This window comes from Chrysoperla carnea, chromosome 1 (genome assembly GCF_905475395.1).
Source record: "Chrysoperla carnea chromosome 1, inChrCarn1.1, whole genome shotgun sequence".
NCBI lineage: Eukaryota > Metazoa > Arthropoda > Insecta > Neuroptera > Chrysopidae > Chrysoperla > Chrysoperla carnea.
In genome coordinates this window covers 52,048,718-52,066,721 of record NC_058337.1, presented here as the reverse complement: position 1 = coordinate 52,066,721, position 18,004 = coordinate 52,048,718, and the positions used below count along the sequence as shown (strand labels likewise).

Here is an 18,004-nt window from a genome sequence, read left to right as displayed (position 1 = left end):
TCCACCGGCAAGCATCGAGTAAACAATTAATTACAAAAATTTAAAAGCTAAAGCTTCACTTTTAATGAAAAATGTTTATTTAGCATTCGTATCTTAAAAGATATATAATATTTCGTATAAAAAAATTTATCTCTTCGAATTTAAAAAAATAAGTAGGAATAGGAGATGTTACTCTTAATAAAAATTCTAGTTACACCTTTGATCCATCAAAGCCAAAATATTTGACACGATTAATAAAAACACGTTTTTTTTTATAGCTCTTATATTATAATTTCTCATCATCCACGTTAAAAACAAGAGCGTCTTATGACAATAAACATTTTGACATCTATTTACAATACAAAATATGTTTAATATTTTTTGTTAACTTACAAAGTCCCGATTTATTTCAGAAATCGATATATTTTATAATACATCGAGTTGTTTGGTGTTAATAATTGATTACAAAACTTGAATATTTAACATGTAGTTAATAGAAAATCTCGAGTATAATACAAAAGTTAAATTTAACCATATTAGATAACTAATAGACCTTTTTCACATTTTTTTTCTTTTTTTTTTAATGGAAGTAAATGTCTTGATAAATGGGCTAATTTGTTTCCCCGATTTTTTTGAAGCCATATGACCGAGAAAACAGACAATAAAAATCATTAAAACTCAAATTGGCGAAAACGATCCGGAAACACACGATGTTACACGAAGGTTGATTTGACGTCATTTAAAGTTGATAATAGTGATATATTAATACAACTGTTGACACTATTTTACTGTCATTGCTTGTCGGATTGACATCACAGATCACGTGTGCGGTGGAGCCAAAAAAATCGTTTTAAATTATTTCAAATATTGTGACTTTTTAACAATTTTTTTCATAGTGTTGTTATTGTTAAAAATGCGTGATTTTTGAGTTACAGGTACTACTCGACCTATATTTTCATAAAAAATTATCAAAAAGCATTTCTTTTTTTCATGAAAAAGGTCTATTAAGATAAACATTTTAAAAACTAACATTTGTGTTTGTTAATCTATCGTAAATCTATCGTAAATTTTGGAAAAATATTAAACAAATTCTATCGTCTCATGGTTTAAAAATTAATATGTTATAAATAGAATAGTAGATTAGCTTGTATATTTTATATTAGAAAAAAATCGGTAAAATCTAAACTTAGGACCGTCCTAATTATCATTTTGAATACATCGTACAACCTTTGGATAATTTAATTTTTGGATAATTCTTTTTTGACATTCATTACATTTTATTTATTTTACTTTTTTGAATACGATGATAGTAGGCGCGTAACCTTAATCCTTTATACTGACTGACTATGACTTTATATATGACTGAGATGACTGAATCCATAGATAAAATAGTTGTGACTGAATTAATTTTTATTGTCATAAGACGTAAGACGTTGATTTTGATATTAAATTTTTACTATGGTTTTTTATTATAACAATTAAAACCAATATATTTCAATGGATTGCGTTTCTGTTTATAAAAGAGCTCAGAAAATCTTGTGTTTTATCAATAAGTCACCATTTTGGCTAAAATATATTTAAGTCATCTTTTTTTTCATGATTTTATGAAGAAAAAAATAAAAGATATCATATTATTAAACTTATTACAATATTTTATTTTATTATTTCAATTATCGAAACTTTAGAGCACATGAAGGAACATCAACGGATACAAACACATTAGAAAAAGCGACAACGAGTTCTACGTTAAAAGAAAAAATTAAAACAGTGACACGAAGTAAAAGTAGTGATTTATTGCGGTCTACGAAAAAAGAAGCATCATTATCACCAACGGAAGTAACGAGCGGTACACAAACAATTAAAAAATCACATTTCAATTCATTAAAACAATGGGGTAAAAATCGTTTAAAAGCCATCAATAAATCATTCGAATCGAAAATATCTTCGGGAAATCATAATGGAAGTGCCAACAGTAGCAGTGATAATAGTACTTTTAAAATTGAAGATATCGATGACGTTAACATTTATGAAACTGTTACAACTGTACGCAGGCGTAAAGAAGCAACAGAATCGACAACGAATGAAACAAAACAAGAAAATCAAACAAATTTACCAATCTCAACACCTGGAGCTGTCATGTCCATGGCAGTTAAACTTCGTGAAAGTTCTATTCAACGTCGTCGACGAAATAACAAAGGCAGTGAAGATCAACAGCTGCACTCATCAAGTGGTAATTGGAGCGCAAGTTCAGAAAGTGGACGTACATCGTCTATCGGTTCAGAAATAACCACAACATCATCAACAACCACACATCAACCCAAATCTATATCATCTTCATGTACACCTAGTTCAATAACAAGTCGACGCAAATATAACTTAACAAATCTTAACACAAATTCAAATACAAGCTCAACAAGTGAAGGTACGCTCACACCAGATATCATTCATGATCTTCATCAGAACGCAGAATGTGATGAAGATGGTTCAAGTTCTGTGTATTCTTGTGATACGGAGGGTTACTACACGTCATTCCACGTCGATAGTGGATTAAAAACATTGAAAGAAGAGGACTTGAATACACCCAGTGCTGCGTTACATATCACAAATTGTCTGCATGATCTTGAAGAAGAGCGTCGAGATCATATCTTATCCGCTGAAAGTGAATATGAATTATTTGGTAAAGGTTCAACATCAACGACAACAAGCTCAGCTGGTACAGTGTGTACCACGCTAATGGCGAATAATACTCGAACTGATAGTCAACATTCGCTATTATATAGCAATACTATTAACAATAGTGGACCAACTGTTCCCGAACGTAAAAGTTCGTTAGAACCACAATCAACCGGTACAATTAAACGAAAAATTACAAAGGCTCAAATACATGGAGGTGGTGATGAATCACCAGATTCTGGGCATAATACTTCATCATCGCCAATTGAATCCATAATAAACAGTCCGAATGAAAATCAACATTCGTACAGTGAGTACGAATATTCCGAATCATCAGACTTAGAAGGTGTTGAAAGAATTGAACGGATTCGTTTAAAAACTACAATCAATTCCAGTCGCATTCCATCAATGTGTGTGATAACACCATCACAAAGTGATGATGAAGATACCACTGATAATAAAGTATCGTCACCGATTGAAACGGATATTGATGCTGATTTAAATTTAGATAAGAATCATCGAATTGTTGTGCAACCAATTTATGGTACGAAAAAAATACAAATATTAAATATAAACCAACAATCTGGTTATGCAACCGTGCACACATATGATAAGCATGATGATAAATCTGTGACATCGAGTGGAGGTGGAGCTATTCAACAGCAACCTCCACAAATATTAAAATCTACATTGCAGCCATTAAATACAATGTTTGGTAAATTACGTACAAATATATCAAATTTAACACATAAAAATAGCCAGAAAGACAGGGAATCAACTGCAGCGACATCGTTGAAGACTCAGCAAATGAATCAACAGCAGCAGTTTGAAGATGATGGTGCAGGAGAATATGTGACAATTGCGGATATACGAAATAACAATAAGACAGCCTCAGGTATTTATCATTATTTATTTTTTATTAAATATGAGTCGCATTCCCGGCGCCCTTTACGAACCTTCACCACTGCCTTCTAAGTAAGAAAAAACATCAACGAAGATGATATATATAAATCCCTCAACAGAAGTTTTTTATCTTTCTTCTTGTCTTACAATCAAAAAAATATCACGAATATCGATTTAAAAAAAATCATTTATTGTACGATTTCGTTTATAATCATTTATAAGCAAAAGGATAGCGCTTCATCTATAAAAGTCGCTACAAAATCATTAAATTATCTTTGAAAATACGAATTTGGTTTAATATTCGTTTTTAAACACCTCTTATTCATCATGGAAAGTATCTTTTAAGAGGTAACTTCCTAAATCTGCACCGCGAACATAGCCAATTTGATCGAGTGCTCTTTAAGGTAAGCACAAGTAATGTCATCGAATACATTGAACCAAATCCATGCGTTCGAATAATCGAAAAATTGTATTTTTCGCACACGCCTCCCATTAAGTTGCGGGCTACATTTAGTTGGTGTCAAATGTAATAATTTGTCATAAGTGCCATAAAAAACTGTATCAAATAGGAAAAAAATTATTGTACGTCATACTCAAATTGTTTAATTTGAGTTTAAAATAGAAATCCCTTTACACACAAATGGCTCATTTTTAGCGTTCTGTTACGAAATTATAAAAAACTAAACACATTTATGAATGCGTCCATAAAATATTTTTACTTCTTTAATAATAATTAATTTTATTCATTATAGGAATGGTAGGAACAAGTACGGGAACATCAGGACTTTTAATCAATAATAACAATAATAAAGATAAAATAACAGCAAATGCCAGCGAATACGTGTCATTGAATGAATTACCAACACGATTAGATTGCCCAGAAATGAACATCGATTCATTAGAACGGAAACGTCGTCAAGGAGCACGTGTTACTCTTGATGCCGATGGTCAAGTTGTTTACTCATCAGATAGTTTACGACGTCGGCATCGACATCCTAATATCAATGCACAACATTCAACGTTCGAACCTGGACCATTTGTAAAAGATACAATTCAAACAACTCCCTCGGCAACTGCTAGTCCATTGTTAGCACATCGTACAGCAAAAATAATACGTCCAATATCATCTGCAAAAGATAACGACAATAATAACGAAAAACCACAACAATTAGGTAAAATTGTAATACGTGCAACATCAAAAAGTACATACGGTGGAGCCACTCCGCCGCCTACTGCAGATTTTATTCGAATGCCACCTACAACAATTGTTTCACCAACATCAACATCACCGAATCATACACGTGGAGTTGGCGCATATGTTAATGTATTAGATACACCTCCATCACCAGGTCATGAAGAAGAAGGTAAGATTAATAATAATCATTTTAATAAAATTGAAATCACAGATAACAAAATACAAAATAATGAGTTGGTAGGAATGACAAAACGTGACGTCAATCTACGAAATGATCAAACTTCCTCTGTTGAACCTTCAAATAACGAAAAAAATAATAAAAATGAAAAAAATAACAACTATAAATTAAATCGTAGCGAAAGTTATCGTATGGCTGCGAATAATTCGTCTTCATTAATTCGATTAGGTAATAAATTGAACAATGACTATGACAACAGTGACAATGACATAAATAATAAAATAAATGATGTAGTCGATATTGCAGAAGAATTTGAAAAAGAATTAGCTGCAGAATTATGGCGAGATCGTATTAACTATCCACCTACAGTATCACCGAAATTTAATAGTAAATTATTTCACGACCATGTGACTGAAACTTTGACTGATAACGATCAAACAACGAACTCATTTTATTCCTCACCTTATAAAGTGACATTACCTTCAGATTCATGTCAGCATCGTGCTAAAGTTTTATCACCGCGTATAATTGATACTGAAATTTGGTAAAAAGGTAGATAAATACGTTACTCATGACAGTATTAAACTTAGGCGCGGAAACATAATTTCAAGTTGTGTGACATTTGAAAAATATTCTTAAGGTGGTAGAGCTGTTTAAAAAGGAAAACAAGTTGAGATTACAAAACAGTTTATCCGAATTGAACTAAATGTTTGAACCGTTAATTAAATCTAGGATATACAAAAAAAAAAAAGTTTTTTACGTTTTGCTTTCTAATTGACTTGTATAAAATCTGAATTTGTACATTTTAAATAATTAGCCAACTGCTCCTAGATCACACGCCTTTTCAGCTTCTTTATACGCTAAGAACAATCTCCATTAAATTACTTTTCAAATCGAAAAAAATCAAAGTCGATTTATCCGTCACACACAGTTACACACGGGGGTTAAAAATCAATTCTTTAAAAGTTGTGAACAGCAATACCATCTTATAGAATGTTTAGTGTTTGGTTTTCCTAACTAAGCTTAAAATTGCAAAAACAAAAAGAAGGACGTTTTCGTTTCGATTTTCTATGTACGATAAATTTCTTATGTAATGTTTAAATTGTGTAAACAATTACTTTAGGAAATTTTCGATTATTAACTAAACCATCGATTATTTTCATTATGAAGATAAATTGATTTCATTATTTCTTTTCTTAAATCAAACTCTCAAAACTTGACTAAATTGCAAGGTGTGCTTAAATATTTGCGAAAAATTATAAAATGCAATTTTTGTATGTAAAATTATTTAAAACAGTCTGTATAAAATCTGACAATATATGCTGCGATTTTGAACCTCAATATATTGCATTATTGATAACAATAACTAAATTAATATCTGGCGCAGTCTGTAAGATTTCAAATAATTTCGAGTTTGTTTCTTCTTCCACATATATTTAAACACACACTGTATAATCAATTTAATACCTTAATTAATTCTTCAATAGTAATTAAAACATAATTGTCTGTGCTTTACAATTTATTTTTATTTCCATTTTATCAAATCACACATAGGTGAACCCTTTTTCATTTCCACTCATTATCATTTCCATGAAAAAAAAATACCACAGATGTTTATACTAAGTTTAGATAGTTAGATTAACTATAATATTATAATCGTCTTAAAAAATATTGCAGTATTCAACACTTAAACATAGTATAATATATTTTACCACAGTAGCTAGCAATCTAGAAGATTAATATAAACATCTGTGTTAAATACATTTTGTATAAATTTTATTTAAGACATAAAAAATAATTAGACCGTATATGGGTCATATTCATATTTTGAAACTATGATATGCTTTTGTGGTATGGTCATTGGTCATTGGTCATGGTGGCAGTCCAGCTTTTTAATCTAGTAGAAATATGAATATGAACACATACTGAAAATAATTTTATCAATTTGTTAATTTTATTTTAAAATATATTTAGCGTTTCGCGTGGCCACAAAAATTACAAATTAAATAAGTTAGTAAAATTTATAAATTGATAAAAATAATTTTTTTTTTTCTTTTTAATTTTATATTCAAAATTTGCATTTATTTTTTTTGAATAGTGTTTGTTTGTTTGCACCATTAAAGCATGTATTGTTATTTGTGTTTAATAATTTAATATTTTTCTTATACACCCTGTATACAAAAACACTGAATATAGGAATTATTATAGAAAAGTAGTTGTAATTGTAAAGTAAGTAAATTTAAAAGCTGTTTTTGGTAGTACCCATCTCCTCCTTCCGTATAAGTCCAGTTCAGTGTTTTTGTACACGCACTCCACTGCATATTAAAGAGTAGGTATATTTAAGATATAGGGTGACCTGTAATGATCGCATTCAGTGAGTACAGTGATATAGAGAATACAATTCTAAATAGAAAAGTCATTAGATTTTTATATCCGTCATAATATAAGGATAAGTCTTTATTAATTATAATATTTAAATTAATTTTAAGACTTTCTTGATTAATATTAATAAAATTAGGATTTTTATAATGAACAAGGTTGTAGAAAATAAAATTTACTCTAGTTTATTATCATACGATTTTCTTCTTTAAGTTAATATTTAATTTTCGAATTATTATTTTAAGTGATTAGATAATTAATTGTATAAAATTTTATTTTCTACAATTTTGTTTATTATAATATTTCAATTTTAATAATTATTAATCGAGAAATTCTCAAAATTAAATATTAAAATTAATAAAGGCTGATAATCGTAAATAAGTCTAAGAAATTTTCTACCAGTATTTTTATATTTCACTGTATTATCCGAATCCGGTCATAATGGGACACCCTATATACTTTTTACACACATTTCAATCGAATTTTTTTTCTTCGCTCACATTTTGCCGTGCATTACTTTAATTATAATGAAGAAGAGAAAAAGCTAATCAATGAGAAGCATGACTTATGTATGTATTTGATGAAAAACAAAAAAAATCGATTGTGATGTTACACCCTTGTATAAGAACAATACCCACAAATATTTGATTTAAAATTAGATTTATTTATGTTAATGTATATGTTAGTTTTGTATCTTTTTGTATGTGTGTGCACATAAATGCATGTGTTCTTCTATCTCTTATCATACCGATTATGTATCAGCTCTTTACTACATGTCTGAAATGTTATGAATTTATTTAAAATACTAGGCGGATATAGGTTTGACCAGGTGGTGAATATTAGCCGGTAATAAATCCAATAAACTTATGCTTAAAATATAAGCAAGCGTTAATTCTTAAGCACCAAATCCATGACAAGGCTTGTTAGGATAAAGTAATTCTTCTACAATAAAAAAAATGCCTAACTCAATACACAATGCTATTAGTTTAAGGTTTTGGGCCCTGAATGCCCACTTCATTTATTCCGCTTCTTCCGTAGGCTTCAACTTTACTTAAGATAAAAAATTCTTAACATTATTTATTAATCGTTAAGTATAGAAGGTCACGCTAAAAGCTCGCTATTTTCAATCATACCCAGCCCCTCTCAACTTCACAGCCTGTCACGTTAATTTTCCCGACAGTAGCATCTGTGTACAGCAATAAACCCTCATTTGTTTATAGGTAAATTTCAATTTAATTGTAAAACTATCAAAAACAGTTTTGATTGGTAAAAAATGAAAGTACAATTTTAAATATGTCAGTTTTTTCGACATGCTAAATTAAATCTCCCTACTCCTTTTTATGCATAACACGTGCTCTAACACAAATCTCTATGAAAAGGACTGTTGATTTCATAATAAAAACAGCTAATGGAGCAAAATCTCTTGTCTATATGTTTTTTTTATTTGAGGTCCTTAGAATACAATTGGAATTCAACGAAATTTTAAAAAATTCGTAACATTTTAGACTAAACAATCGTGGTATATTTTAAATATGAAAAAATTACATATTTACACACTTTTCAGACATGACAAGCGCACTTTTTTCCATTATAATTTTCACAAAATTAGATGCCGTGTAAATAAATATTTGGTTGCAATTCAAAATGAAAAGAACTTTTACGTTAGTGTGATGGTAATGCCATCTAATGTTATTTAATTGCATTGAACAGTTTGTTTGTAACACGACTATCAAGATATGTCTTCCATTTTTAGTTTTTGTAATAAATGTGATGTAAATTTTTAAAAGATATTTTTCACGTAATTCCATTCAATTGTAAATAATTTTAATTTGTGTAATTTTAAATTGTAAATAATAATTATGATGCCTTTCTTGTTTGTAATTAATTATATAATTAATAAATGCATGCTTTCATTATAATATACTTATATACAGGCTACGAAGCTAATAGGTCAATTATTTTAATGAATTTTTGAACCAACCTGTATATACACTAAGTATCTGTTTTTATTTTATTGCTTTTAATTTCTTTAAACAACTTACATATCGATATCTTTTTGTGATTTTCTTTTGCATTTTATCTTTTATATCTTTTTTTTTGCAAGTAACAATACTTTTCACAAAAAAAGATCTTATGTAAGAGGTTTATTTTATTTTCCAAACATTGTAAATAAACAAAATGAATTTCATCTTAAAATATTTAATACAAAAATATATTTAAAAAAATTTTTTGGTACATTTTCATATTCACATCATTAAGCTTGTGGTCTTTTTTCTCTCTCCAAACTTACACAATCCATTTTTTGGTTTTAAATTCACACAGCTCACGCGATAGGTGATTTTGGAAACAGGTTGGGCTTTATTAACCATATCCTAAATTTAATTTATTTTTAAAAAGACAATAATTAATTATTTATATTTAAATTTAAGTGTCATTAACATTTTGTTAATTAAAAACAGACTGTTAAGTATAATTTTAGACTGAATATGACTCAAGTGAACTCAACAAACTAAATATATATTTTGTTTAGGTAGTTAAATATGTGTTTAAGGGAGTTGGAATACATTCAGTATAAAATTCTGGAATATAGGAATTAAAAATATATGAATAAAATTTGACTTATTGCAATTTAATTTGGATTTAGTCCATTAGATTATTATAAATTTTATGATACAAAAACTGCTGATTAACTGTTTCTATCTCTATCTGAAAACGGTATCACCTAGGACAGGGTTGGCAAACCAATGGCACGCGTATAGTGATGGGACAAGAAACAATATTTGTGACCACAAAGTTCACTATTGAAGTATTATAACACGAATGATCTTACGAACATTGATGGCACGTCTATGGCCTCATTAAACATTTCTTTAGAAAAAAATGGAACGTTGATACATAAAAGTTCGCCACCTCTGACCTAGGATGTTGTTAAATAATTTATAATATATTAAAATTAGAAAAAGGATAGTTAATGCCTTAGTTCTAGTTTAGTAGACGATTGGCCTAATTAATTCTGCTGAGAATGAAATAGTTTTCACAAAAATTTTATTTCAATTTAGTAATAATTTTTGATTATTGTTATAGCATTTTTTTCTCGATACTGTAGTCACAGTTGGATTGGAAAATCGTCAAATTTTTTTCCCCGAAATTTCATATTGCACAACAATTACGTTCCAACTTCCTTAATAAAATTTTAATTACATCGATTATGAATTATAAATCATCGATCAATAAACATAATAAAATAATAATAAATGACTACACCACACCGCAAATGATTAGAATGAGACACATGGTTTATCGATAAAGTAGTTGAGTTGTTATGTTGTGCTCTGGTTTTTTTTAGGAATGATCGGTCTACACGCTGACGAGATTTATAACGTAAATTATTACTAACTCATTAAAATTATTGTTTGAAATATAATAATAATTATTATTATATGGAATATTTCACAATTTTAAAAACTCACTGCATTATTATACTTGTAGACAATACGAGAGCTTGTTTAAATTAAACTTTTCATTATTTTTAAATAGTTTTAAAATTTTTAAAGCAAAACAATTCGAATTAATTTTGCATAAGATTATTTTTAACGAAAGTCATGAATAAAAAATACGAACGAGGAATGTAAGTTCAGAGTACTTCTAACTCTCTTTTCAAGATATACAAATAAAAACCCGTGCTGAACTTTATATCACGCTGCTCTATCGTCCTGAAAAAAATAAAGCTTTGATATTTTTGTTAGTTGATATGTTAAAAACAAGAAATTTAACGTGCATTTAAGTTGAAAACTAGCGTGCAAACAGCAACGGTGTATAAAAATTATAATTGAATGAGTCACAATAAAATTATTATCAATATTATAAATGTTTATAAGTATAATTTTATTTATACAGCGTGGCCCATAATATAAGTAATCTTAAGTTAGATACAATGTTCTTTAACGATTATCAAACTCCGTTTAAGATCAAACAAATGGTCACCAAACACCGTTGTTAACGAAATTAAAAATTCAAAACATCTGATTTTGAGATTGGACTTTGTCCTTACTCCCTTCGAGAATAGTATGTTCTTAATGATTAGGTAAGAATTACAAAAAACCTTATATAATAAAAAATTCATGATCATGTTCCATGGCAGTACACTCGCTTGTAGTTTGTGATATCTCAAGCATAAAACATCTTCTTCAATTTGGTTTTATTTGGATTAAATAATAATAATTTTTTATTATTAAAATTCTATCAAAAATTTTTTTATTTTAATGTAAATAAGCGGCAGTTTAAAGTACTGCACCTAAAAAAAATGTTCTCACCTAAAATAAGTATAAATTAATTGTATTTTTAAAATATAATTTATTTTATAATCAGCTAAAATAAATATAAATTTCTTAACAATAAAAAGTTACAAGAATTATAATCGTTTACTGCGAGAGACGTTTGAGTATAGACGCAAAAAGAGACTGTCTCATGTAGAGGTTTCTATTTCTCATTTGTAAAGACTTAAAAATTAATCCGAAGTATATATTTAAAAAGGCCGGATTAGATATCTTCTAAGCATGCTTCTGTTTAAATTCCGATTTCAAAATCGAACACCTCTCACTCCTAAAATCTCGATAATTATAGGGATCTAAATTACCATAAAAAATTACCTAGGTAAATTTAACAGGCTTAAGAAATTGTCACGCACAAGTAATTCGAAATATAATTATCCAATTGTAATGAAATTTGGCATGCTCAATGTCAACATCGGAGCGGAAATTTGTCAAAAAACATAATTTTTTTCCTAGTATTTATTTGTATACAGATTGTGCATTCTAAATTTCATTATATTGGTTAATTATTTTATGGGTTATTCATGGGCGAAAATTTTTTAATTTTGAAATAAACATTAGTAATTTTAAATAAATTTCGATTTTTGCCCCAATTCCTAGATCAGTTTTTTGTATTTTTAAAATACGTATTTTCGACTACCAAGTAGTCATCATCAGTAAGAATTAGCAAAGAGTAACATTCACTAGCTAATTCTTACTGATGATGACTACTTGGTAGTCGAAAATACGTATTTTAAAAATACAAAAAACTGATCTAGGAATTGGGGCAAAAATCGAAATTTATTTCGACATATCCTAGAGTTCTCATTTATTATCTTCGATAATATTTATATTAGTAATTTTAACTTTTTAAAGGTAGTATAGTTTACTTCAATTATATATCGGGGCCTTATTAGGAGCTTAAAATAAAAATTCACAAGTTCGCTTCCTGTATAAATTATATATAGTGATCAAATAAAATAATCTTTATCTAACTATTTAGTTAATTATTGTCTAAAAATTCATTTTAAATTGTCCCACTTTTCATATTTTATAAATTGAGAATTAATATTTATAATGTTGTCTCTTTTTAAATTGGTAGGAAAAAAGGAAAATCAGCGTACATATCACATTATATGTGTACTAGGAAAATCAATTGTAAAAAAGCGAGGTTTAAATAATTAATAAAGAGTTTTCATGTCAAAATTAATTAGTACACACCGTTAAGGTGTTTTAAAATTATTTTTAATTTAATTAAAAACAAAATTAAATTAGTTGAAACATTCCATTACAAGTATATAAATATTTAAATTTTTTAAGGTTAGAATTCGAGTTAAAAAATTTTTTATTTATGTTTATTGTACAAAATAACTATGTTTGTACATCCTGTATATTTATAACAAATTAGTAAATAAAATTAGCATTACACAACATAGCATACCTCTAGAACTCTACTTAGAGTTCAGTTTACTTTAGTTAAGTTAGTTTTACCTACAGGCTACATTACTACTGACTTATTTATTATTTTGAAAGAGTTCACATTAAAAATAAAGTAGATAGTTATTTTTAGTTTTTAATTAGCTAATTTAGATTAATTAATTATGTTTGTTATATGTTTCACAGATCATATTTGCACTTACATTGCATTCTTGTAAATATAAGCATTGTTGCACATTTTCATATTTCATGTGCATGATTTTATTTGTTGTTTTTATTTTATTTTTATATTAATTACTAATTGATTATCATTAATTAATATTAAACACAGGTGAGATTATAATTTATTTTTTAAATTTAATTTATTTTGTATTTTGTTCATATAATATGATAATATCTTACCCGGAATGATATTAACAAATACGAAAAAAAATCAAAAATATTGCAATAATGAAATTTTTGAAAGTCGCGTAATTGGATTAATTTTTATATGTTTTTCTGAATTTGATCTCCGGTTGATTAAATTTTTGTACAAATAAAGTCGTGAAGGAGATGGATGATCTTTTTTCAATTTGACCAAATTCTCGAATATTTTTTAAGGGAATTTTAGTTTAATTCATATCATTTTAATTCAAATTACAAGCTATCCTCCGAGGTTTGTTACTGTTAAAGATTAGCAAAACATAGTTTATCTTAACAATTAACAGAAATCTTATTCTGTTATAAATCTAAATATGGCTGCTTTACGACCTAGTTCAACCATCATTAATTAATTTTCATTAATCATTGATTATATTTTAAAGTCTATCAATAAAGTTATTTCATTTATCGGGCTAAGATTGGAATAATAAATTTGAAAATAAAATAATCATTAATCTTAACTAATAAATAATGCATGCCTTATCAAAATTTCGATTTGGAGAAACGAAATAAATTAAGTAAAATTGGCCTGATATTTTCGACTAAGCCGTTATAGCTTAATACTTTTAGAATATATACAATTATTTGGTGAATATATAAAATTAAAGATAAAAGTCTTTTTTATTTTCATGATATGAAGGATAAAGTGCAGCAGAATATTACCCATACTCTACCCGCCGAATAATTTTTTAATCAAATTAATTTTTGATTCATTGAAATTTTTTTTTTCCCAAATCTACACTTCTTGTTAGTTTGCGCCTCTCTAACACAGACTAAACAAAATTTTTGAAAATTAATCCAATTTAAAACAAAAATAGTGTCGTATTAAGTATAGCGAAATCTCGATATGAATTTTTCCTATTGTAATATCAACCCAGGAAAGTGTAAAATCACACAATATTATTCTTAAAAAAATACATTTTCTTTTAGGACCAGCACATTTCAAGTATAACATAGATGTTATAAAATCATCTCCATACATTGACCAACCGACAATGGCGGCTCAATCTCAACAATTAATAAATCGATACAGTGGTTTAGATCGTAACAGTTCAATATATCGTACATTACCAACTCGTAAACCACCAACATACTATGAAGAAGCTCCAACCATTGAAAGATGCGTCACTCCAGATATCACTAGAGGCTTAGAGCAATCATCGAATAACCCATCGCCCAAATCAAAAATACCAATGGGTATTAGTAACTTCTTTTCTCCAATTAAAGATAAATCACCAAAAATATCACCAATAGATCCACGTAATACTGGTGAAGATGTTGGGTTTAAATCATCAACTCCTACATCAAAAGTAGCGATAAATTTAACAAGTAAATTAGTACCACCAAAGAAATCTACGATGAGCTACGATGAATTGTATGCGGTTATTCATAAAAGTAAAAAGAAATTTGGTATTACAAGTAGTCCTGAAGGAAATCAGGCCCAGCAAGCACCTCCACCACGTGATCGACATAGTTGGTCACCAAATTATAAAGATAGCACTCAAATTAGTACAAAATTAGAGTCAGCATCTACGAAACCTGTACAAAAGACTTCTACGATGGACTTTAAACGTTTACTTTTGCAACATGGCGCGAAAAGTACTAAACTATCAGCTGTTGAACAGTTAAAACTATCAAAACCATCACCACAGAGTCCACTAAATATCTTAGATTTGAGTAGTTCCCCAAAAAGTTTAACAAATCGTAAATTACCAACTTCACCTAGTGGCTCTCCAAGACATCAGTCGTCATCGTCAGAGAAACAACGCGTTGTACCACGTGTATTATTATCACCACGCTCAGCATGGAGATTTGCTTCACCACGCTCAGATGTTCTCTCTTCGACAATACTAGAAGATTGTAGGGAAGATGAGAATAGTTCAAATTCATTGGAAAAAGATAAGACAACACTCAATATTATAGAAGATGAATCAGATCAGTCATCTATAATTGAGAGTGCTTCAAAATTAGAGAATAATAATATTACTAGTGGTGTTCGTGTTCCTCCTTCACGTCGACAAATTCCAGTTTTGAGTACAAATAAAAGTAAAGATGGCGTATTGAGTGGAATGAGTCGTGCTCAATATTTACAAGCACAAAGAGAGCAATTCTTTTTGAGTGGACAAACAGCGCAAGTTGTTCAAATTTCAACGCCTCAACAAAATAATACAATTTCTAGTACAAAGTGTCCTTCACCTCCTACTTTAGAAACAGCATTATAAAAACGATTTTAACTTTAATCGTCTTCAATTGGTTGATGCCATGCGTTCTTATATCCAAGCTTTAAGTCAATCTTACAACATATTTAACTCAAAAAATGTGTTTTAATTCTAAACAGTCACAATTCTGTAAAATTACGATTTGTTTAGTCACATTATCAAAACCCAAATAAAATTATCATTTTTTAATTCTGAATAAATTTTAATTCTTTTTCGGCAAGAACAAAAATTTTCATAATAGCCCAAATGTAATTTTTAATACGCAAAAAATCAAAATACTAATTTCACTAAAGCTGTTATAACTTTTTGAGATATTTAAAAACTTCAAAAAGCTCTTTTAATCCTCCGAAATAGAGTCCCAAAACTTCAAATAGTATATTGTACGTATTAATGGATATTTTTGTTTAAAAAAGACGAAATTCCAAATACCTGCTTCAAAAAACAGCCACGTGAAAACTAATGTACCTGCCGCAGAAATCGTCTGGCGATGTTTTAAAATCATAGTAACAATTTTCGATTGAAGAAACATTGCACGCTGAAATCTACTTTGGTCAATTTAAAATTAACCAAATCAAGAATGAAAATAGAAAGAAAGGCCAATCGAATAATCATAGTCATACATGAAACATTATTAAACTTTGCTTTGGTTAGCTATCTTTCTGTTTTACTATTCCCGAATTAAGCTAGAGAACAAAGAAAAATATTACAATGGTTGTCCGAGTAATTCAAACCGTTTGTAAGAGCGCATGTCATGAGTCAAAAGTTATTAGACTGCCAACTTGATATAAAAAACAAATTTTATAATCTTACAGTTAGAGGTACTATTTATTATTAAATTAAAAATAAATTAATTGGTAGTGGTCATTGGCGTAACTATACATAGATCTAAAGGGAGGAAGAGGCAACACCTCTTTCAGAGCATCCTCTAGATCGTCAATTACAAGTGAAACAAAAAATGTAACTACTATAGATTTTTCCCCGTCCTGTGAAATAATTAAAAGTTCGCCAATGGTAGTGGTCTAGTCGTGTTGCCATTTTATTTATAAAATATTTGTACTTTAAATCTTTACATCGTATCGTATTGTATTGTATTCGTACTTGATTCCTACAAAAAAGGCAATAAATAATTAAAAATAATTTTTAATTAATTATTATTAATATAAATTAGTAATTACACACAACATGCATCCGCATCGGTGCGGTTCGGACATGCCATGTTGTTATCGTCCATCGTTTTAATATGCTTTATTTATTTTATAAAAGTATTAAATAGATCTTTAGAGTACTAAAATTAGATCGCTAACTTGTTATTGGATAGTATGGAAATTCATTTATTTGACAGCAATTAAGGTCATTTAAAAATAATATAAAATTGTTTAATCCAAATGGTATTAATTTGGGTATTCACTTCGAACCAAGTAAATCCTATTTACACACTTAGAAGCATTTAGAACCGTACAGTATTGAAGTTTCGGAATTTTGTTCCAATATAGATTTTTTCTCCAGTAAACAGTTGTTGCTACTAATGAATGCCTTTCTTCGGCCTAATTAATATTAATTTGAAGTCGATTTTAAAAGCGAAAAAAACTAAGGTTTGATGCAGATTTTGAGTTTAATTCTGTGCAAGAATCTCTATTTTTGTTTAAATTAGAATACTTCGACAGCTGTTAGTATATAAGACAGTACAAGTAGAGGTTAAACTAATTTCAAATGGCGAAAATTATTTTGATAAAATTTCGACGTAGTTATTTCTAATTCTAGCTAGCGATCTAAGTTTTAGGTATAAGCATCTCCAATAAAAAAATGTAATTCAAAATTTTTGTATTCCTTGTAATTATGCATTTAAAATTATTTCTGTAAAAAAATTAATTGTAAATATTAAGTTATGATTCTCTTTGAATTAATTAATTTAAGTGATTAAATAATATTATTTAATTCTTTTTTTTATAATTTTTTTTATTTTCACAATTATTTTGTAGTTTGTAATAAATATTATTATTATTACTGGTTGCCTTATTTAAAAAAATAAATTATTTCAAATTTAATATATTTATAAATAAAAATAAAAACAGCGAAACAAATTGTCAATAAAATTCGTAAATTTGTAAAAAAATAAAAAAAATAAATAAATAAACAAAAGACGTTATAAAAATGCTTAATTATTTATAAAATAAATAAAAAAATTATTTCAATTCGAAATATTTTAATTTTTATAGTTTATTTTATTCGAAATAATAACCACCTTCAAAATTATTATTTCAATCCTAATAATCTAATGACTATCTTAGAAAAAGTTTTAATTTAAAAAATT

The 18,004-nt window shown here is 28.0% G+C and overlaps 1 protein-coding gene across 1 annotated transcript in view; it reads left to right on the top strand.

Annotated features, from left to right (window-relative positions):
• LOC123293536 (serine-rich adhesin for platelets-like) overlaps positions 1-17,442 on the top strand; it is a 185,048-nt gene extending 167,606 nt beyond the window's left edge. Inside the window, exons 5-7 of the mRNA XM_044874399.1 lie at positions 1,665-3,547; positions 4,308-4,919; positions 14,405-17,442. Coding sequence (XP_044730334.1) covers positions 1,665-3,547; positions 4,308-4,919; positions 14,405-15,696 — 3,787 coding nt within the window. The 3' untranslated portion in view covers positions 15,697-17,442. The remainder of the gene's footprint in view (positions 1-1,664; positions 3,548-4,307; positions 4,920-14,404) is intronic.
• Positions 17,443-18,004: the final 562 nt, after the last annotated feature.